The 23,767-nt window shown below is 40.2% G+C and overlaps 1 protein-coding gene across 2 annotated transcripts in view; it reads left to right on the top strand.

Moving 5' to 3' along the window:
• The window catches only part of LOC724292 (disks large 1 tumor suppressor protein), a 457,694-nt gene that overhangs the window by 85,692 nt on the left and 348,235 nt on the right, over positions 1-23,767 (top strand). The window contains exon 1 of one of the 2 annotated variants that reach the window (XM_026444422.1): positions 1,898-3,825. The exons of the other annotated variant lie outside the window; for it this stretch is intronic. Coding sequence (XP_026300207.1) covers positions 3,798-3,825 — 28 coding nt within the window. The 5' untranslated portion in view covers positions 1,898-3,797. Of the gene's footprint in view, positions 1-1,897; positions 3,826-23,767 lie in introns of those variants that run through there. 2 annotated transcript variants of the gene reach the window in all.

Genomic DNA, 23,767 nt, shown 5'->3' with positions numbered 1-23,767 from the left:
AACAGCGGAAAATTAGACCGCGTAAATTCTCTCCCTTTTTATTATTTTCCCTCTCCTCTCCTCTCTTTCCACGACGCAAAGGGATCTCGACGAATTCTCGGAATACCTCTATTTAACGATCGCGCGGGAGAGGGGGTTGAAATTAGAGGGTTGCTCTCTTTCGTTTCGGCATTTAATATCGGCCCGTTTCGTTATATTCCAATATAGCGTGGGGGAGGGGGCAGACAGTAATCGAAGATAACGCGAAACGATTGTAAAAGCAGCTGACGCAGAACACCGCGTCGATTTAAATGTAATGCGGCGGAGGTTGAGTCAATAAAAATGAAAATAGCAGGGGGGGGTCTCTCCTCCCTCTCTTCCCCTGTTTCCGTTTCGGCGAATAGAGTGTACGAAATGGGAAATTACCATAACAATTATCGATGACTGTCGGAATGATCGACGGATCCCTCGTGGATCTTATGCAAATAGATCGTAATTGAGTTTCTTTCTTGAAAAGAGCCGACGAGACGGGAGACGAATCGAGAAAATTGCTTTCCAAGTTTTAATTTTAACTTTTTAAAGTTAAAATGGTACAACAGTGGTGGAGCATTGACAAGAAGAAGTTTGCGGTGAGACATATCTTTTTCGATTATTCAACAATGTTGCAACAAAATTATAATGAAAAATTATCGAATCTGTGCGATCGTTGAATTTTCCAGACGCGAATGAATCGCGATGATTTTCAATCCAATTTATTTTTCACGAAAGAAGGGGAGTGTACGAATGGCGCGGATCGAACAACAGAGGCAAGAATCAGTTAGCGAAAATAAAGAAAAGGGAGGAGCGGAATTGATTTCGAAAACGATTTCCCAAAAAACGATTTGGATCGGTGGTAATCCCGGGGCTCCGGTTGTCGAAAGTAACGAACAAGTGGAACAAACGGTTCAACGCCGGAAAAAGCCGCGGAGTCAGAGGAATTTCGCCAGACGCCGCTATTTTTTTAATTTACCGCCGTTTCGCGCCATTCCATCGTTCCGTCCCATCCTCTCCTCCTCCCCCTCCTCCGCTGTTTCGAAACGAGAGAAATATCTGCAATTCAAAATACGACGCTTGGCTTCTTAATTAAATAATTGAAAGGTACCGTGACGTCCACCGAGTAAACCTATCAATTACACGCTCCATTGCTCCGAGAGGTTTGTATCAGAATGTCAATTCCATCCTGTCGCGAGTACAAGCGGAGAAACGAATAACGAGAGAGAGAGAGAGAGGTTGGAAAACAAAAATCGACTAGAATAAAAGAGGGAAGGGAGGATCTGACGGAGGGAAATGCACCGTTGAAATCGTGGGGGATGAAAAGTGGAGACAATCGATAAAAATAAAAAGTACCCGAAACAGATAATTCTCCGACAAGACAGGAAGAAAGTGTTGAAAAAAATTTGATGTGTGAACATTGAAAAAGGGAAAAATCAAATTTTAGAAATATCGAAATAAAATCCTCTCTTTCTCTATTCCTATCCTTCTTTCGAAACAAAGAGAAGGATATTAAAAACGCAGGAAAAAATACGAGAAAAAGAACCAAAAAGGAGAAAGAAAGAAAGAAGGAAGGAAACAAAAGCAGAAGAAAAGAGAACGAACAAACTAGAAACAAACTAAACTTAAAGAGAGCGGATAATAGTAGCGCAAAATTCAGTGAACAGCGATGCAAAGAATGAAATAACACGGAAAGCATTATGGAACAGAGAGAAAGAATGTAGATAAGGGAAGAAGGAAAGAGAGGACACGAGGGGGGGGAGGATAGCAGCACGGTGGTACGGGGATCGTCGTGGCGTTTGCGCCTGGGGTTGTCGAGGACAGCGCGAAGAGGGTGTGCAAGGGTGATCGGCGTAGGTGGCGGCGCAGGGAGGGTGGGAGGGCAGGGAAAGGCGTGGAATTGGTGGAGGCAGTCAGTGGCTCGCCGCGCGCCACAACGACCGTCACATCTAGCCGTTCAGTTTTTCCACTTGTTACCGTATCGTGTGTATCCCTTACTCCGTTCTCTTCTCTTCTCTTCTCTTCTCTTCTCCTCCTCCGTTTTTTACTTTTCTCTCCTCCCCATTTTTTTCTCTTCTTTCTATTCTCCACTCTTCCCTCACCCTGTGTACTACACGCGCGTGCATCACGCGCGCACAAAGGATCCCGCGAAACCCTCGATTCTCCGGGATAGTGATCTGTGATCAAGTGCCTCCGCCCGGCCGATCTTGATGCATAGTGCTTTGGAAAATGAATGCGTTGGTTACAGTGTGATAATAACGAAACACCGCACGACGCGAATGTTCGAGTAACGATAGATCGTGATTGTGAGTGGAGAGGAAAAAGGATAAAGAAAAGGAAGGAGAAAAGTGAAATATATCGTTCCTTCGGTTGTTTCGCTTGTTGGAGAAATGTGACGAACACTTCGGTTCTTTTATTTCTTTAGTTTCTTCTGTGATTTATGTGGAATAATAAACCGATGTGAAACACTGTTCGCACGATACAGGTTTTTCGACTCGAGAAAGTTTCGTGGAAATTTTTCTCCCATGCATCGGAGATTATCCTGGAAAGGTGTGTGCATGTCTCGCGTGCGCGAGGCCGGGTGAAGAATAGAAGCGTTAGGCGTTTCGTGTGACCGAAAGTGTAGCATGGCTTAATCCGAAAAATTATAATTGCAGATCCGCGACTTGTGCACACTTTTGTGCACGGCTGTGTATTTTGAATACATTATACAAATTGAACGTTGCACGAGTCTTTTCCCTATGAAATTTCATAACTTGTACTCGCGCCTGCTTCTTCTTCGGCTCCTTTCAAACTTTTCCATTTTTTTTTTTTTTTCTTTTTAAGTTTAAAGCGTGCCGACCACTTGTCCCGAGTGAAATCGCGAGCTTTTTTTCGCGCACGGGAAAAGTTTGTTAAAAAACGCCTCGTTTCGTTCGGTTCAAACACGATAAATTTCACCGATGCCAATTACGCGACTCTGTGAGCGTGGTGACGAAAGAAAAATAGAAAAAAAATGGAATGAATATCGAACAGTGAGACCAATTCGTACGAGATCAATCTATCTGATCACGAGACGCGATTAATCTTGGCGAGAAGTTCTTTTTCCACGAATTTCCCGGATCACGCCAACACGTTAATGTTAATTATCATCGCGAGATTTTTCCTCGAATCGAACACCACGATCTCACGTTCGTACAGGAAGAGAGAGAGAGAGAGAAAGCATTTACATCCAGCTGTAACATCTGTTTACGTGACCAGTGTGACTCGTGAACAAGCTCCCCACGGATGTGGCACTCAGTGGTGTGAATTTTCGAAGGATGTGTTGCAGTATGCCCGCCGTCGAGGCGGCGAGGAGGAGGAGGAGGAGGCACGCTCTCTAATCTGGATTAACAAGGGTGCGATTATACGCGGCGCATTTGGAGATTCGTTCACACGCCATATTTTCGCGTCGCGTTTCAACCCGTCGCTCCAACGGGCTCCTCCCGTTCCCGTTTTGTGGAAACGACGCGTTCATCCGTGAACGATCGGCCGTGAAGCTCCGGGAGCATGGATTAATTCACGGGGATCGACGTCGGTGCATCTCGTAATATCGTTGTATGAATTTCAATTCTTTCTTTCTTTCTTTTTCTTTCGTTTCGTTCTCTGTATTCATCAGAAAGAGCTTTCTCTCTTTCGCTGAAAGAAGTGAAAAAAAAAAAAAAAAGTGAACGACGCTCGAGTTCCGTTCTCGTCCACGATCTTGGGATAATAATGTTGGAAGGAAGGGGCGATCGGTCGTTTTGTTCGCCTGTTCTGTTTCCCGCTTGATGAATCTCCATCCGGACTTCAAAGAAGGTAAAGTAACACTCTGGCTCGCCGGAGAAAATACCGGAGGAGGATCCTTCATTTTTATCCTTTCTTTTTTTCTTTCTTTCTTACATATATATATATATATATACACGTATATACAGTCTTTCTTTCTTTTTTTTTGTTTTTAAGCTCGCACAAAGGGAACGGTTGTTAGGTGTTGTCCCGACCCTTCCAGAGTACTGGAATTGCTGGCACTCGTGGAAACGAAAAATGGTTTTTCCACGCCCATTACCACGACCGAATGGGGAACAAATGTGATCGTATGGTGGCGAGTTCGCGTTCCCACTAAATGAGAGAAAGTGGAAACGATCCTCTCGTTTCCTCTCCCACTTTTTTTTTTTATTCTCCTTTTTCCTTTTTTATTTTTAATCTCTCAATTGTTAGAATAGGTTGTAACAGTTCCATGAATTTTTCCAATGGAAAAATACGGGGAAATTCGTTACATTCCTATCATATTTTCCTCTCTCCATTTGAGTGTTTGACCAAAGAAGGTATTGATTCTCCGTTTTCAATGGCCAATTTTTAACGAATGGACATTCGGATCGTCGACGAAACAGTTGAGACAAGCTCGTTGATGATGGAAAGGGATTTGATCAGGATTTCGTACAAGAAAAACGAATCCACGATACTTTTGAAAATTTCCCATTCGTTTAATGCGTTTGATAATGTTGATAATATTGCATTTTCGTTATAGTTTTCCAATTATTTTCTCTTATTTATCAAAAATCAATACATCGACGATCTTTCGATCTTTTATAATCGATATACAGAAAGATTTTGTATTAATATTTTTAACAAATTCAACGTTTTTTCTTTTGCCAGGTACGTAGATCATAGAACATAGATCTTAAAGAAAGGCATACGAGACAAACACGTGGCTTAATTTCCAAGAAATGGCGAGACGATGAAGGATTCGTTATTATTTTAGAATGTAAAATAACAGGATGCATTTCTGAATTTTATCGAAACTCTACAGCTAAACTTATCAAAGATTCTAAGAGAAACACAGAAGATGCTCCTCGGCTCGAATAATTCTCGCTCTGCCCTTTAACTCGTGTCCCCGCGTCCCCTTTCCAACCGGTGGAACACGAGGTGAGCAACGGCTTTCATTTCCTGCGAGAAGAATCAGGGGGACAATGTCGTGTGTCGGATAATGAAAATGAACCGCTTTGCCGTTTCGACCGACTTCCTTGCGCGAGGATCAAACAAGCCTTGGCTCCAAGGATCTTTCAGCGATCCTTTCTTATCCAATAGAAGTTGTTCTCATAACCGATATTTAATGTAAATGACACTCGAGTAAAGATTTGGTTTTTCATTAAACTGTAGATGTTTATCGTGAATTCACATTGTCATATGACACAGATATAATGAGTACTCGAGAAAAGATTTGTTCCGTTACGTCGATATTCTGTTGAAGTTTTTATACTTTCCCCATAAATGCAAGATCCACACGATTTAATACTACTTTTCCAATCCAGGATTACGTTAACAACACAGATCCTTGATAAACAACGAGAGAAAAGGAAGAGAGACGGAGGAAGACAGATTTAAAATCAAAGGCGGACCCTCGAAATTTCTCGGTGCGAGAAATCGCGGCAAACGGATTAAAAAGTGCTTGAACTGCATTTAACCTGTTGAAACTTTTGAATATGTCATATCCATATTCCGGAACGTATTTCATCAAATTAGCGGAAGTCACAGTAGGAATCGGTAATACGTGGAAGAGGCGCCGGTTGAAATATTTATGAAGCACGCTCGTAGTTACGAGATGTTTCCTGTTGCATCCCTCCAAAAGTCAAAAGCCGCCCTTTGATTCACGTCACGATCTATCGAACGAGACCGACTCGGGACTCGGTCGTCGGGATTGCTCGTTACCAAACCACCTTCCTCTTCCACCTCGAAATTCCCCTTGAAATCTCCACCTCCCCCTCCTCCTATCGCCTGCAAACGAAACGTGTCGCAACCGGTGTGAGAATCGTCGCAGAGAAAGCGTGTCGATTTGACGCGATAACTTAACGTTACTTTTCGGTTCCAGCCGAGAAATCGGCTGATTTCGGAGGGGAGGATTAGTTACGAAAGTTGTGTCGGCCGAGCAGCTGGCTTTTCTCCTTCCTCCTCCTCGCCCAGGTGTCCCGTGTACACAATCATCCATTTTGGTCGTTCGAAACGGACCGACTTGTTATTACTTTTATGGCCACAGAAGAACCGAAATAAATTGTGCGGGATAAAAAGAATGGAAGGGAAGAGGACGAGTGGAACACGCGTGCGAGTTTGGGCAAAGTTGGGGGCAGATATTACAGGATGGTGAGAAATGAGCGGCGCGTAGGATGGAATGAACGTCGTGGCTGCTCCGTCTTTATTCCGTAGTTATTTCGAGAAAAGTGACGAGGATCGAAAGTAGGCTCCCAGATACTGTATTAGTCACTTTGAAACAATTATTCATTTCTGTGCGAAGAAGAAGGAAAAGGATTTCATTCAGATCGAAAAGTGAATAAATTCCTTTGCATGAAAATATCAACTTCTGGCCGAACGATCATCCGGATCAAATTCCATCTCGACTCGCGTGTTTAAACACGGCTCGATAACAGAAGTGGAACTAGGAAACGGTTGAAAAGCAGTGCGTCTAAAACTTTTCCAGTGGCAACAAGTGCCGTTATCGGCCCGATGCCTCTAACAAAAGGAAAATAACTACGCTTGTTGTAACTCGCGTTTCGAGCGAAATTTCGTCTCGAACGTGTAATTCGAAAAGAGAAAAGAAAAGAAAGAGAGTACGAGGGAGAGTCGCTATCGTATCCACGGAGACTTTTTTCCAGTCTGGAGGTGAATAAAACAAGCCCTTAAAGTTTGCCGACCTACTTTGCCATCCAACGTGCATTCACGCCATCCCACATGTCACGAAAACGCACACATCCACGCATCGTATACACAGTCAGTCACAGAATTTTTCCTGCGCTATCTTACAAGGAAATTTCGAATGATCTTATTTTAACAGGAAATCGTATACAGAGCTATCTATCTTTTGACGGAAAACCTCTTTGAATAGCTGATCAACCCTCGAATTATTATAATATTTCTGGAAATATTTGTTCACAGTTAGAGTGATGAAGCACTAAAACGTGAATATTTTATACAATTGTTGTTAACAATTATTTTATAAACGATATTTGTTAATCAGTGGGATTCGCGTAAAAAGATTTTTGTGATGGACTGTATCTGGAAAGGGTGCGAAGGAAACGAGCAATTTGAACACGGATGAAAAACGACATCGTTTCTGTTCTCAAATGGATTATTGAAGCACCGTGTCGAACCCGTATTCATTAGTCACACGAGCTCAGTGGCCGACACTTGTGAACCAACCCTGATAAATCAATTATAATCTAGGGCATCGAAATTCTCTCGTCGAATTCCAACTTTCATAATGCTGTTGTTTGCTTGGTAAATCTCTCGCCTCGAGGTTATTAATGATCGAGCCATCCCGCGTAAAAAAGGATCCTGTTCATTTTTGGCCAAAGTCGACAACGATTTTTTTTTTCCCCCCTCAAATTGTTTATCAGTTTAAGGTAGATTCTCGATGATTTACGATGACTCGAATGATTCGATATTAACGCATGAAGAGAGATTTATTTGGATTTAGAGATTCTTTCATTTCTATTTAGAAATTTCGTGGAATGAAAGATGATTGAGTGGCGATTTATGTCTTTTAAGCATCGAAATTTGCGAAGTATAATATTTTCATTTCGTTTCTTATTCGATAATGAAAACGTTTCTATAGAAATGAAAATCTACGTGAAACGACAATAATTTCCGTTCAATTTCACGAATGAAACGCGTGAATTCGAGACCTGGTCGTTTTTATTTTTTCCCTCTTTTCCGCTACGAAAAAAAGAAAAAAAAAACTAACGGTATAATATTTCAATCGAACGTTTCAAACGATTTAAAGTGTCTCGAACATTATCGAATCGAATTATTTCGCGTAACAGGTTTTTCCAGTTTTTCTTTTTTCTTCTTTCTCGCGCACTAGAACCTCCTCTCATCGAGAAACGATATTTACACGTAGCAAAAGAGAGAAAAATAGATCTGTAAATATTTATCTTTCTTGGAAGCGACAGACCAGATCTGATAAATTCACTTCTGAAATCGAGAGAAGGTTATCGTTCCGACCTCAACATCCCCGCCCATGAAAATTCGCAGATGGAGCGAATCACCGATTTTTCCCTCCGAATCGGCCCCCCAAGCCAGAAAACTACCGATTATTATTTGCCGAATGAACGTCAATCTACGCGGATTTGATTCCGCCTCGAATGGAATCGCGTCAAAGCCAGGAATGATCCCCTGGGCAGCGGCTGCTTTATTTTACAGCCGCCGGTTTGAATAAATCGAAGCACCGAATCTGGAGGGAAACACGCTTATCTAGATTAGAATCGTGAACGACACGAAATCGGGGAACTGCTTTATTATACGTATTCGTAAAAACAAACGCAAAATTCTGCGATTTTGTGGACTGGACTTCGTTTTTTTTTGGAGGAGATTTTTCAATTTTTCTTTTTCTCCTCTTCCACACAGAGAAACACGAAGAAGAATTGTAATACGCATATTAGAAGATTTGATTTCATAGTAGAATTTTCAATTTTTCAATTTCTCCTCTTCCACACAGAGAAACACGAAGAAAGAAGAAGAATTGTAATACGCATATTAGAAGATTTGATTTCGTAGTAAAATTCATAGTAATCACTTAAACAATATCGACGTGTTCTTTCTGCTGATGGATTTTCGGTTTTCAACAAATTATTGTCGCGGCATGTAACATTTAATATTATAAAAACGAGGAGATTAAAAGAACGATAATTAAGCCATATATATTTTTCAGATTCTGTCGATCAAAAGTCACCAATTGGCGCACGCAAAAATTGAAAAGTTTAATCCTTTTATCTCGTATGAGTAAGTTAACGAACGATCGACGTGTACGTATATTTCGTGTTTCGAAAGGAGGAGGGAGAATGATCAGAGAGCAATGTTCGAGAGAGAGAAAGGTATCTTTCAGCGGTCAACTATTGTAGCTCGAAACGATACCATGGAGCCGGTGTAACTGCTAATTACATATTCCCCGATCGGCAATTTACTCGCAACTTGGCTCGCGAATTTCTACGCAACTCGCGGCCAAATCAATTCCCAAATATTCCCCCTCCCTCCTATTAAAATCGAACAGCTCCCGAATAATCGATCCTCACGCCGGGAATCATAATAATGTATTAATTGAATCGGGCGAGTGATTACGACTATCCGACAGAATTACCATGGAAATCCTATCCAAAAAGTCGAATTGAGAGGCGACAATTGACCGAAATTCTCGAAACAACAACGATATAATAATCGTTTCAAAATTGAGAGTAAAAGTATCTTTATCTTTAAAGACAACGAGTTACACGCACGCACATACTGGCGAGGAATTTGCATATAATATCGAGCCTCGATCTCGCGCATTTGCATCGGTGGACCGTCGAATAGAGTCGAAGCAAAGATAGCGGAGAGGGGGAGGAAGTGACTACCACGAGTGCACGTTTATCGCGCGCATCTCTGTACGCGCTCGAATCGTACTCGAATCGTGTATTAGACCGGTCGAAATTGAAACGTGGAGGACGAAATTAAACGCGATCGGTGTCCACGTTAGGAATCGTGTAAACCGATGAAAATTTGAATTGGGGGGAAGCCGCGTCGCGTTTCCAAACTCGCATTTATAGCTTTTCATTTCGGCCTCAAGTTTCTGATCGCGAGTATCGACACGGAAGTTTGCTCGTTACGGCCCTGTCTATTCGGCCAGGTATGTTGGCAATATTGGTGGACGTTTACGATTGGGGGGATAGTAGTTGAAACCTCTGGACTGGTGCTTCTATTGTTCCCCGCATTGGCGCGGGGAAATTGGGGAAGGGAAACTTCACTTCTGGAGATTTACAAGCTCTCGAGTTACGCGTGGTATACGGGGAGCGAAGAAGCGAAATGGCACACGGAAGGATATATGGAACGATAGTGTGTCTTCATTATGAGGCGAGGAGCCAATCAATGGCGATGTTGATGCGATGCATGTGTATCTGCGTTTGTAATAAATCGTATCGAGATGGTTGTAACGTTAGCTTGACAGGATTGTTAACGCATCTCGGTTTCTATAAATGATAGAAATGTAATTGTTACGAGATAAGATATATTAATTATTCATCTTCTTTATCCAAAGGAATTTCTTCTTCCATTCGCTCACAGTGTTATATATATATATTGTGGAATACGATAATTATTCAGTTTGCCTATCGTATATCATGCTATATATCCCATCATACCGATGTAACGTAGCTTGTTCGACCATGTGTACCGAACGTCTTGTCCGTTTAACCATAGAGAGATATGTTCTACTTGTAGCGCATATTATACGAAGATGTACTACTTGTTCGATCGAGAAATTCTCGAGCTACAACTGCCAGGGGATTAAAACAATCGTACACACGTTAAATTATTATACACGTATCCCATCCCCTTGTTTCCTTTTATATTTTTCCCGCAACTTTCTTTCTTTTTTTATCGTTCTTATTCCAGCGGCCTGGAACGAGGATAGCTTCCCGAAGGCAAAGCGAAATTGGAACTGTCAGCGGTGTATATATATCTGTTTCTTGAAGAGAAACGTCGTTCCCGTTGAAGAAGATCGAGTTAAGCCGGTCCGTACGTTCTATTGTAATCAGACGCGACATTCCAGCAAGAATAATTACAGTTTCTCTTGAAGCGGGCGAAACTCGAAAGTTTGAATTTGCAAATCTTGGCCTACCTCTTTGTCGCGTTCCTCTTTCGTTCTTTCGTTCGCCTCCTCTCTGTCCTCGCTCCTTGCGAAATTTGTCGAATTAACTTTGTAAATTCGCCTCCCTCTCATCCCCCAACCGTTCGTCACACCCAACCCACGCAAGTTTGGTAAAATTAAAATCAACCACGCACAAAGCGTATCCTTCCATCCTACAGCGGATGAATGCCGCATTTTTGAAAACTAATTTTCGTTTGAGGAGCGTTGGTTGAATGAAACGAAGGAGGGTAGCTCGTTTGGTTAAAGATAGTAAAAGTAGTAAAAGTTCTTTAAAAGTATTTTGATTAGAATACACGTATGCAATTTTATTCTTGTTAATTATAGTATTGGCACAAGTTTAAACGAATCGAATAAAATGTTCTTATCGTTTAAATCATTTTCAAAATTACTTACTCGCGAGAGAAGTGAATAATAATAAGTGTAATTCGTTTCAATAAATTCGCAATTTATTTATACATTACTTATTACAATACACAATCACGATCTCTATCCAAAGATTAAAGATTTTGCTCGAGACTCTTCTTATCGCGCGCAAGCGATATCCCGTGGTAATTAAACCGTGGTGTTACGAGAAAACTAGCGTAATTCGACTATTTTTGTCCGTAGGTATTCCACTGGCTGAGGGTTGAACCTACTTGAACCTACTCCTTGGATAATAATTCGATTTCGAAGTCCATTAAGTTATGCTAATTTTTCTTGAGCCCGCTTCGGACATTTAACGAACTCGACAGAATGCTTTGCATTATTTAATGGAGTGGCAATACTCTAGTTCTCCGCGGGGATAAGAGTGGAGGGGAAGATAGAAAGTTGTGTTTTTGCAGGGAATTTCGCTGGTAAACACGATTAACGCGATAACCCACGGGCGTGGAAATTTAATGCGGGACTCGGAGAGAGATTAATTAATTATGAGCATTCTGCGAGCGTTAACCTCGCGAATGGAACTGCGCTTTTAACTGCGAAAGAACTCGGAGAAGTAGATTAACCGTATATCTTGGAAAAGGTGAACACTTGTGTAATAATATCCTCCCTATCCTCTTCAACTTATTTTTCATCTCATCTCTCAGGTTTGAAGGAAAGATGTCGAACGTATCTCGGATTAGAAATCGGTAAAACGAAAAATTTTTAAATATTCCTGGTGTGACAGACAAAGCTACGAAGCTACGAAATTTATTCTAAATTAAAGATGACTCGTATTTCGTGCATCGTTAAATTCAAAAAGGAAATTGAATCATCTTGAAGCTCAATGTACGAGTATTTCATCGATGACGAAATCGGCTTAAAAATCAACCGCATTTTCGACGAACAATCCAACCAGGCTTCGTGCATCTGTATCGCGATTTCATTTGTAAACTGAACGACGAGAAAAGGGAAGAAGGGAGGGGGGGATCGCTCGAGTGGAAGTCCAGCTTCGGTAAACCCGGCAATTCCGAAGCGTTTCACCCTGCGCGCATTTCGTAGGGTTTGCGGTTCCGCGCGGGTGTGCATTTTCAGGAATATCAGCGTGCCCTCCATCCCGAGGATTTTGGACGTTCCTTCGGGATGAGACGTGATCGCATGAGCGAGCCCGACCCCGGCCAGAACCCCGGCCCACCCGACTGGAATAAACGTGGATGTTTGTACCGGGTGAATCTGGCCGGAAGTTGGAAAAGAGCGCGCGCAAGAAACTTGTAATATCGATGGGAAACAAGAGAAGCGGGATCATAAACGCCCGACTGGAAACTGTTTATCCGTTCGATTATCAATGGGGTCGTGGATGGATTTTATTACGGCGCTTTTGCGTTATGGTGGAAAGGTAAAATGGAAAAATCGAGCGATTTTCGGTATTCGGGGGAGGGGGTAACGTCGTATTGAGAAGTTTTATTCGTTGGCGAAGATATTAAATATTAAACGAGGTTTATACATCGAGGAAATTCGAGCTCGATGAAAAAGTGGAAGGGGTTGAAGACTCTCCAAGAGTTTCGACGAGTTTCGGATAAGGATTGATCGAAGCCTAGTCCAATCGAAATTTATCGTTCTCATCTTATTAATTTCTATGGAAAGTCAAAATCGTAAGAAAAAAAATTTATAAGAAAAAAAAAGCAATGGTTCGATATTTCTCTTGACAATGAAATATTCGTGTTCAAAATGGTATAAAATATTCGAGTTTGTAAAGATAAGGAGTATTTTAGTATTACGACGTTGCATTAAGAAATAATTTTTATTTCGAGTTCAACATTCGTTACGCGCGTTATTTGAATTGTGGGATGAAGCAGGGGGGGGAGAAGTTTTTCTTTTGCCGCATTGCAGATCGCAATTTGCAGAATCCCGCGGAATTTCAAAGTCACTTCGGTTACCTCGACGACTGCAAAAGAGTATTCCTTCCTCCCTCTTTTTTCCTTTCTTTTTTTTCTTATTCATCCTCTTTTCATTCTCTTTTTCGACATTCTTCTTTATTCCCTTGACCTCGCGTCGCCGAACAAAATTCATCTTCTCCGCGTTTTTCTCAGATTTGTCTCTCCAGATACGAAATCGTGTCGAAAGCACGACTCTTCATCGTTCGCTTTATCGAACGATAGCGGGGACAAATGTTATTAAAGCTGGAAGAAGAACGGGCCCGATTCGTCTCCTCGTGCGAGTTTTCACGCTCTCTTTATTTCATATCGGTTCGCTTTGTGTTTTTATTTGCATGGTGACAAATATGAGCAAGTAGGAAGAGAAAGAGGGAAAATCAATCAATTTTAGAATCTTTCATAAGAATATCATCAAAGATCTCAGATAAATTGTTCTATTTTTATTATATCAAGATTTCAAAAAAAGAAAACGAAAATCCTTAAAAATGGAAAATTCTCACGCGTCCCTCATAAACATTCCAAAAAATGTTGCAAACGATATTAAAACTCCCTCGAATTTTTATCCTAAAGAACCACAATGCGTCGATGCGTTTCGTTTAAAACGTGCAACGTGCGTTTTAACTCCGCTCCAAACTTCGTACTCATATTCGCGAATAATAAAAAAGAAGAAGAAGAAGAAGAAGAAGAAAAATACCAACTTTATCGAATTATCGACTGGCACAACTCGCGGAAAGCCGATTAAAGCCCACATCTGCTCGTAGCCGTGGCCGAGCAAAAGCGAGTCGAAAACTCGCTCCAACTTTTCGATTCTTTTCCACGGCTTCTTCCCGTCCCTGCCGATATTCCCGCTCGTAAACTACTTCCCTCCCCCTTCCTCCATTCTCGCTCCTCCAGAGAGGAGGAATGCCTCTCGAACGATGGTTTGGCGCGTGGCAAACCATCTAGCCGGGCGATATGCAAAAATCGTTCGATTCCATTCGTCTCCTCTCCTTGTTTTTGCGCCCCGACGAATCGAACGTTCGAATCTCGCGGGTGAGGGGGGGGGGGGGGTCGTGTCGAACTCGGCTTGAAACGCGTTCCATGTCGAAGAATCCTGGTATCCATATATCGCTGTCGATATGTATTAAACGGCGACGCTCGTCGTCGGTCATACGAGTCGTTAATGGACGAGCGGGGGATGGGTTGGGTTCGCAGGATTCCGCGACGAATACGAAGCTAGACACTTTGTGCCGATCGGAATGCGGAACGATGCTTGACAATAGAGGGAGGGGGGTGGAGGATCGTTGCTCGGATCGATTTCGTTCGTAATTGAAACGCGAGGGAACGCGTGGAACACGTTCGCATGTGTTCGGCCGATCTTCGAAATCGGTTTCTGCTCTGTGCTTCGAATTCGAGTTGAGTGAAAATAAACTTCTTTTTTCTGTCCCCTCAAGTGTGACGATTCAATTGGAAATTTTCGACGCGTCTTGATCGAAGTAACATTTGCCTTGTTCGAGTCATTCGTTCAAGATATAAAGAATAATTGTAGAGGGGGAAAAATTAAAAAGGGAGGAATTATCGAGTTTTTTGGAACAATTTATGGTATGGTTTTTAGAATTAACTCTCGAAACGTTTATCCTCTGTTTGACGATAGCCAGTTAGATGGATGCGGTTTTTAATTATCCCGTTTCCGCGTGACAGAAGAGTTTCATCGATCAAACGCGTTAACTGTCGTCCACTCGAAACAGGGGGGAGAAAAAAAAAAGAAAATCAATCTGCATGCTCTGCTCTAATAGCATAACACTATCAGTTATAAATTGCTCTCCGTTTAAAACGTTTCTTTAAGTCGAATAATCACACATTTCGTTTGCTTCCTCGTTTCGATTAAAATAAACAATTTTCCCGAACTCTCTCTCTTTTTTTTAATTCGAAATACAATCTTACCGTGGAACAAGTCATTTCGAATTCGATCAATTTATAGAGACACCCGATATTTCGGATATATACGCGTTTAATCAGAACCTGATACGATATTTCGTACGAGATAGCAATATTAAATCCTTTAAGTGATGAGAGAACGAATATCCGCCCCGATGATACAATCGATGAAAGATAGTTTAAGAAAATCTATCCACTCGAAACGTTTCGTGAAATATTAATCAACACGGTTTCATCGCGTGAAAAATAAGCCCTTTAAATCTACGTTTCATTTCTCGAATAACTTTTCCTCTGATAAATTATTATCCATCGTTCGTCCAGCGTATTAAATCCTCAATAAAAATCGATGTATCATATCTCGTGCTCTTTATATTACGCATATTGATAATATCGTCGTTGTTTAACGAACGACGAACATTTTTTCTCTTGTATTACTTGCAGGGGTTAAGTTGCACGATAGAAGAAAGAAATATGTGTTTCTCATTCTCGTGCAGGAACAGGTGCAGGAACGTTGCGCCTGCAAGCTTTTAATGACAAGGTTTTAACGATGGCTCGGTGTCGGGTTCGTTTTTTCACGAAACATTTCGCGTGCATACACTACGTCGAAAGCATTGGGTGGTGGTGGGGCAGAAAGAAGGCAGGGAACGACAGGGTGAGCGCTTTATAGAAAATGGAACGAAGAGGAGGATCGCCTTAATCCTCCTGGTGCTCCATCTCGAGGATTTCATTCTCTTAAGAAACTCGCTCCGTTGAATGGAATATGAAAATTCGCGCAATGAAACGTCTTACATTGTGATCACGCGTTATTTTTCTTCTTTCAATTTTTTTTTCCCTATATATATATATATATATATATTTGTATTTTTTTTTTTTTTTTGTATCGAATCGTTAACAACGATAAAACGAGAAAGATACGATCTCGGATCGGATCGAAGAATTTTAATAATAAATTATTTTCACGATTATTTGTTACGTGGATAAAAGTGTATCGTGAAAATCCATGAATAAATCATCGTATCGTACGTTGAATTGATAATAAATATGAAATTCATATGATGTATTAATCGATTCAATTTGTTACGATTTTAACGATCAACCTTTATCTTCGTCACGTATTATTCTCAAAGTTAAATTTTAATTGGCTTTTTTTTTATATATATATAAAATAAATTAACCATTCCGTAATTAAAAAAGTTATTCAAATTGTATTCAGTCAAATCATTTTACAACCTAATACAATAATCTCAAGAGTTATAATAGACTCGATATTTCCTCGAGAAAAGAAGAATTTTGACCCCCACATTCAAACGATTTTACAAATAATTAATTAACGACATCGAATAATTGGAAATGGAGAGAAAAAGATCAAATTATATAAAATTTCAAAAGTTGAAGGTAGAAGAAACAGGGGAAATTCATCGAGAGTGCTTCCTCCCCAAAGCGAATTGGCCATTTGATGAGCGAAATGGGAGAGCGGAGAAGTGTCTGGACAAATATTCGAGGTCACCAAGCTTGAAAACTTTCGGATCCATCATAGGGACATTATCGTTCCTCACCGTTGGTCCCTTGAAAAGAAGTAAAATGGGGAACAGAAGGGGCTGTTTGATTTACGTTTCCTACTTGTGAACGGACAACGGGGCTAATGCCGTGTTCCAAGAGGGTTGAGTGTATGGTGCGTGTGTCGCACACTTGTGGCCAAGGTTCGTGGAAAATTGGCCGAGGAAGGATTGGACCGATATTTCTTCGGTCTGAATGCCGAAATGGAAGCTATCCCCGAGTTTTCAAAGACGGCCACTCTTCCTTCCACGGATCTTTCTCCATTTGCCACATTTATTTCACGATCCCGCGTAACAAACTGAACCCGAGTCCATCAATTTTCGAATCAGCTTCTCCCGACTTTTGTTCCAAACATTTTGAAGATGGATCCCTTTGGAAAGGTATGAGAGTATTTTTGAAATATCTCGGTAAGGTAAACTCTTTTCTTGTAAGCAGCTTACTTTTCACGAATTAATCGAAAATTTTACTCAAGGAGATTAAAATTTTTTTATGAAAATATATGTACATCCTTTTATTTCACCAATGCTTTCAATTTCGATTAAATTTGTCGGTTGAAATACATTGCTCTCAATTCTTTGCATCCTGAAGGCAATTGTTTCAGTCAGAATTTGATCGAGGATGGAATATTAAAAATATTATAACAAATATGTTTCTTAATGAGGAGAGGTGCAACTTTTATAAAAAAAAGAAAACTTCATAAAACTTTATATTAATAAAGTTAAAACAATAATATTTGCATACAAATTTTATGTGACATTAGTTTTAAAGCTTTCGTCATCCTCCCAAGTTTTTCATCATTTTCTTTATATCATTTCTTTCAGGATGAATAAATTACTGCTACACTACTTTAAAAATAATATAAGACTCAAATTGAAGAATAAAATATACGTATAAAATATTCAAATATTCCATATTGAAAAGGGAAGAAATACTACTACGTTGGAATAATTTTAAATCAAGCACGAAACGATACAATTTCACCGTGCGTATCCGCAAGTTTCCTCGTCCAAAACTATTTTTCTCGGAACCCGCATTTACCAATACCAAATATTCGTTCGATAAACCACGGAAAGCCAGGAATATCACGGCAAAAAGCAACGATAGCACACGTGTCCGGCAAGGGAAAGGCGGAAAGGTGTACATTTGGAAGTCACGTCACGCAATCGCAACGACATATACAATTTCCTCGTGCCCCCCTGTCATCCAACGGGGGTTGAACCCGCTTCTTTAATCTTGGAAAGTGTTTCCAATCCCAGAAGGACGACAATATTGGCATTTTCACCGCGTTATTCAATATTGATCTTTCCAACATCGTGATGCGGGTGCCACAAACGCTCACTTTGTCGACCGCAGAATGTCCAGCAACATGTCTCTGAACGGTCCTCGAACCCTCTCTTCGTCCGGATATTTACTTAAGCAATTAACGATGAAGGAGGAGAAGAGGCGGAACAAAAGCTTCCAGAGAGAGAGAGAGAGAGAGATACCTTCCTCGTATCACGGATACCAATTTAAGATGGACGTTGAATGAGTTGTTTGACGTTCCGCTTTATCTGGAAAATCGAATTCGTGCAGAGAGGAGGCTTTTAATCACCGTTTTGGGCCAAGCTTCGATTAATTCCGAAAACTCGTCGGAACAAGCCGAATCGTGTAACACGCGCGTAACGTTTGCTCATTTCGTTTCTCGTTAACCCTCGTGGATTTAGATTTTTAAGTGTCCTTTTAGGAGGGATATATCCATGGACTGGGACTGGAAATAGAATTTTAAATGGAATCTTTTTACACAGGGGGAGGAAGAGCAGGTTGATTCTAATTAAAAATTTTAAAGGGCCTTAATTACGTACCGAAAATGGAATTCAATGCCATTGTCGCCGTTATCTCCCCGTATTAAACGCGGTCAGCGCCACCCTCTTCGTGTCCTCCTACGGTGTACCCAGGGTCAATCGAGGTTCAGTGCCGTAGACAGCGGTTGAAGAACCCTGTCTCCCCCGATCTAAGAGAGAATTAATTAACTATTGAGTGGACTCTTGTGTATACCCTCGATCCTGAGAGAGGGAGAGAGATAGTACGCTCGGTTGTCATCTCGAATCGTTCCGGTTAGGTTGACCCCGGATTCTGAATTAACTGTATTGAAGGGAGAACACTTGATCCGTTTAACGAGGGAAAATAGCCCGGGGAATGTAACCGCAAGGATAACAACGCGTCCAACGTTTCGAGATCACGTTTCTGATTAATCTTTCAAAACATTATTAGCCGTGTCTTTACCAAGGTAAATCCTTATCAAAAGGTAGTTTGGATAAATTTCGATAAATAGAGGAAATGAGGTAGTGTAAATTGGTGGTTAAAATTTAAATTAAAATAGTTAGATTAAAATGCATATGATTTATGATTTATTGGATTCAATTTTTTAAATAGTTTAGTATTTTTTCGATATTGTAATAGTCCCAATTCGAGAATAATTAATTTCCTATTATTTATCGAAATTGTTGGAACAAAATTGAACATCGCAATAATTTTGCTTTTCGGGCAAAGTTATAAATTCTAAGTGTTGGGCTCGAAATTAGACCTCAAACAGCATCAATCAAGACACGACACGGAGAAATAATAAGCCACAGTTTGGCAAATGATTCCGCGGAATTATCATGGCAATTAGGAAGCGTCAGGCTGTACCATGATGGATGTCGATGAATGGAATTACCATCGCTCGCGTGTTCCCTTTTGGAAATGATTCAGCATTCGATGACAGCTCTCTTAAATATCCCCCCGTAAATTGTTGACAAATATTTTTCTTCAAATACAATTTCCATGCCTCTCTTCAAATATTAATACAACTTAAAATACCACTTGCTAGAGATATAAATATGCTATCCTCGGAGTAACAGCGGATTTCTTTCTCTGCAAATATTTGAGCCCGAATTTGAACATTTTCAACATGCAATATTCCTTTCTTCTATCGCAGCGTGAAATTGTAATTTAAGCCTTAACTTAAGGGAGAAATGTTGTTCCTCTTTTTTTTTTCTTTTCTTTTTTTTTTTTCGAGGCTCATATAACGATTCTTCTTCTTGTTCACGTTCCATTAACATTTTAATATTCAGCGCATTCTAGCATTCGCGAGGAATAAGAGCGTAATGCCGGCGAAACAAAAGCCACAAATTTATTACGGCATTGTTTTAACGTCGGTTTTCTGGACTCTAAGAATGTGCACGGCGCTAGGAGGATACGATGTATCACTTAGGCGGATGTCCTGCGTTCCCTCCGTATCTTTTCCACCCTTTGTTGCCCTTTTTGTATCTCGCCAACAGAGGAAACAACCTCCCCTTGCTGAGGGGGAGGAGGATCAACGGCTTTCGATCCCCCTGCTTTCTTCTTTCCCCGTAGATCTATGTTATCGTATCCTCTTCTTGCCAATTTAAGATAGCCTGCATTATATGCTTTATCAAATGTTTTGGGAATAAACAAGGATTTTTATGAACGTATTTGTTGTATATTTGTTATTTGTTGGAACACGATACGTGGAAAAATATATAGTTCTTCTTTATAATTTTTATTTTCTCGGTCTTCTCAACGATTTTATTATGATTCGTCGGATAGTTGGTCGGAAGAGAACGGATACAATCCTCAGAGTTAGATATTTTTCTTTAATTCCTGATATTTCGATCTTTAATTCATAATCTCGCGTGGAAAATCGTTCTTTTGGACAAAGATTCATTGGAATATTTCTTTTCGTTTCGTTCGCAGGGAGAAGGAAAGGTAGAAATAATATATTTTTATCGCGAATTTTATTGAGAAAAACGAGAACTATAACGTTTCATTAATGTTCATGTGTATCACGAAATTGTTCCGTTATATATATATATGGCTCCATTGTTATACATTCTGCCGTAATGCACAATTTTCATCGAAACAAACGAATGGGAATAAGCGTAATAAGTAGCCGTGGCATTTAGTTTCATTAATTTGGGATATAAAATTTGATATTACACGGCGTTTGTGTACGTTTTCGAACAAGTGGAATATATTTCCGAAATATAGTTGGACAAGTTTCTTCAATCACGATGGATAGAATCGATCGCTAGCTCGCGATATAATAAGGGCTAGTTTACCAGTATAACTCGAGGCTTGCTCGACAAACTTGGTGTGTTTGGAAAGGATCAATGCACTATCTTATAACACAGTGTATGTAAACTGTACAATCTTGCATAATACCCATGTACATCGATACGAATGTAATTTTTATTTTTCATTCCTGATCTTTTTCTTGTTGAAAGCTTCGATAAATACAACGATACGGATATATCTAGCAAGTTATATTTAACCTAATTTAAAAATGAAAGATGTATCATCATACATTCGTGAATATGAATCACGAATGAAGTTTATGCAAATTGAAATCTTTCTGAATGTAAATACAGAAAATTGGAATCTGTCTCGTATGTCAAACATCGTAACGCGTGTTTTACTTCGTTATTTCATGTATTTTCTTGCATATTTTTTAGCTTTTACTTTTTTTATACACTTGAACGTGTATAAATATCCCCGTGTCTAATCATGATTCTCATAATATCTTAATATCAACGTCGTGTAACAAATACTTTCATTTTCATATCTCTATTATTCCCGTTAAAATCTCATTGTCCAATGTAAGAAAGGAGACAGTAAAAAACAAACGAAGAAAGATACATCATCATTCGCTCTTCCTATAAATCTTAATATCCAAAAAATCTTCAACGTCGCGAAACGAATACAACCGTTTCGTTTCGTCTCTATTTTTTCACTCCTCTCGAAATCTCATCGATAAAAAAGAAATCGAAGAGCAGAAGTGCAACGCAAGCGCTCGGATTCAAAAAAATGAAAAGATGTTATCACGTTTGCCCCCTTCGTTGATCAGGATTTTCATAAAGCACGTAGTACGAAGCGTATCACGACAGTGAAACAAATCAAACTGGAAGAGGAGAATGAAGGGACTGCAATTGAGCAGTGAGCGTAATTAATTGGCTGTGCGTCGATCCCTGTTCCACAATGATATAAGAGTTAATCCTACGGAGTGCAGTCGATATCCAGGTATCAGTCCGGCAGATCTTGCTATCTCGGCCTCGTCAACGAGCTTCGATCCGCGTAACACGACGCGTTGTATCCTCCTTTCCGGAATTGGCTTAATCGGTTTTTCGACCGGCGTCGTGTTGTGTACAAGTGATGGGAAAATAAAACTTTAAAGAATATGGGCGTGGATGGACAATGCTGTTGTTTTCCAATTCAATCTCAAATTAATCTGTCGAAGTTAATCGATCGATTTATTCGCGTTTTTTTTAATTTGTTTCTTTCGTACTTTTTTTTTTCTTTTTTGATTCGTTTTCAGAAAGAAGTTCCACTTGTACGTGGCGAGGAATTTGATCTTATAGAAAGTTTTGAGAATACGCAAAGAAGATATTTGATCGATTCTTCTGGAATATTTGGATGGGATAGAGAATATTGGAAATCGGATATCACACCATTGGAATTTGATACTGTATGATCCTCGGGCCCCTCCTAACTCCACAGTCCTCAGGATTTCCAAATGCTATAATCTTAGAGACCCGTAGAATTGTATATCTTGGAATTTTGATCATTTCGAGCCTTGGAATTGCATTAAACTTAGTATCACGAAAGCCTCGAGACTTGTAAAACTTTGAATTATTTTAAAATATCAAAGGGTTTAAAATAATTTAGAATATTAAGATCTCGAGATACAATTTTTCATTTTCGTTTTTGTTTGTCTCCGCTACAAAATTAGAGTCTCGAGAGATGTTGAATATTATAACTTTAAACGTAATAATCTTAAGATCGGATGCTTCCTATGTCACGATCTCGAGGAGCCATAATCCTACGCTCTTAGAACTCACCTTGGATTAGTTCAGGATCAGGCTATCTCGACCGCTATAACATCGGCGTGGAGAGAGAGAGAGAGATGGTATATAAGGTGATTTCAACTCTCTCTGTTCATTCTCCTCCCCCCCCTCCATTCTCTCGACATTCTGTCGACACATCGGCTAATCCTAATCTATAGGAAGCCAATAACTTAGTTCGATCCGGGCATTACCTTCGTTTATTTCCCGTGTTTTCAAATTATCGTCCCCTTGCCAATAGCCTGGTGCCTTGCCTTGCCCGTAACGAGAGATTAAAATGTTCAAGTGGATAGATAAAATTTGAAGGGGAGAGTAATGGTTGGCTCAAACGGGATTTAATTAAAAAGGTCTTTAAAACTTTAAATCTCTTCTCGAAAGTCTCTAAGGTTATAAAAGCCGAGGGAAAATTCACATTTTCGAATCTTTCCGGCTATTTTTCTCGTCGTTTTTTTTTCTTTTTTAAACGAAAATCTAAAAACTCCAAATCCAAACTTAAACTCTCTGTTTAATCATCTCTCCAAATTTATTCGAAGCCGTGAAAATCAAGTGAAAATCTCACGAACGTTCACTAGCGTGAGCAAACGTTTTCAGTTAGAGCCTCGAAAAATGCTCGCGTATTGTTATTTCAAACGTCACCGAGTTTTTCGGCCAACTTGTGCAAATATCATCGCAGTTTCGTGCGCTTCATTACTTAGGCGAATGTAGGGTCCGTGTAATTTCCAAGCTCGTAACGAACGGCATTCCTCCCCTCCAGGGAGGAAAGAGAAGGGTACATAAAAAGAGAAGGGGGGAAAAAAAGGAAGGAAGGGAAAAAATTCGAAGTTGCGAGAAAAAAAAGCGTTGACGAGCGTATTTAGTTTGAAACGCGCGACAAATATCGCGAGCCCCTTTTTTTCGTAAACAACTAGAGGAAACGCTGTGGACGATACCATTAATAAATGTAACGAATTTTTACCTTTCTCACGGCGATTTTATTAGCCAGACGGAGAATTCCGTTTCGCTCAGAAACGGGGCGATAAATGATGCAAGGCTCGGATGCAACTGGAGCGACATTGCGTGTCGCCGCGAGTCGTAAAAAGGATGCGTAATGGAGAGAAATGGTGGCGTTTCGCGATGGAAAGTGACGCCCCTACCGACTGTATCACTTTGCTCGAGTTTTAAAACGAACGATGCATCTTTGTGGAACGATGGGTGTATCAACTATGAGTGCTTCCTTCGATAACGTATTCGAAAGTTTTGAATGCATGTACAATAGTGCGTTTTTATAAACAATTATGAAATAGCAAAAATTATTCTATCAAGTGTAACGTATACGTGAAAATATATACAATCGATAGATGTCATTTCTGGGATGGAATCTTCTTGGACATTGGATATATCAAGTTTCGTCATTCCTCTTCTTACAG

Source organism: Apis mellifera, linkage group LG12 (genome assembly GCF_003254395.2).
Source record: "Apis mellifera strain DH4 linkage group LG12, Amel_HAv3.1, whole genome shotgun sequence".
Lineage (NCBI taxonomy): Eukaryota > Metazoa > Arthropoda > Insecta > Hymenoptera > Apidae > Apis > Apis mellifera.
The sequence above is the reverse complement of the archived record's forward strand: the minus strand, read 5'-3'. Positions and strand labels throughout refer to the sequence as shown.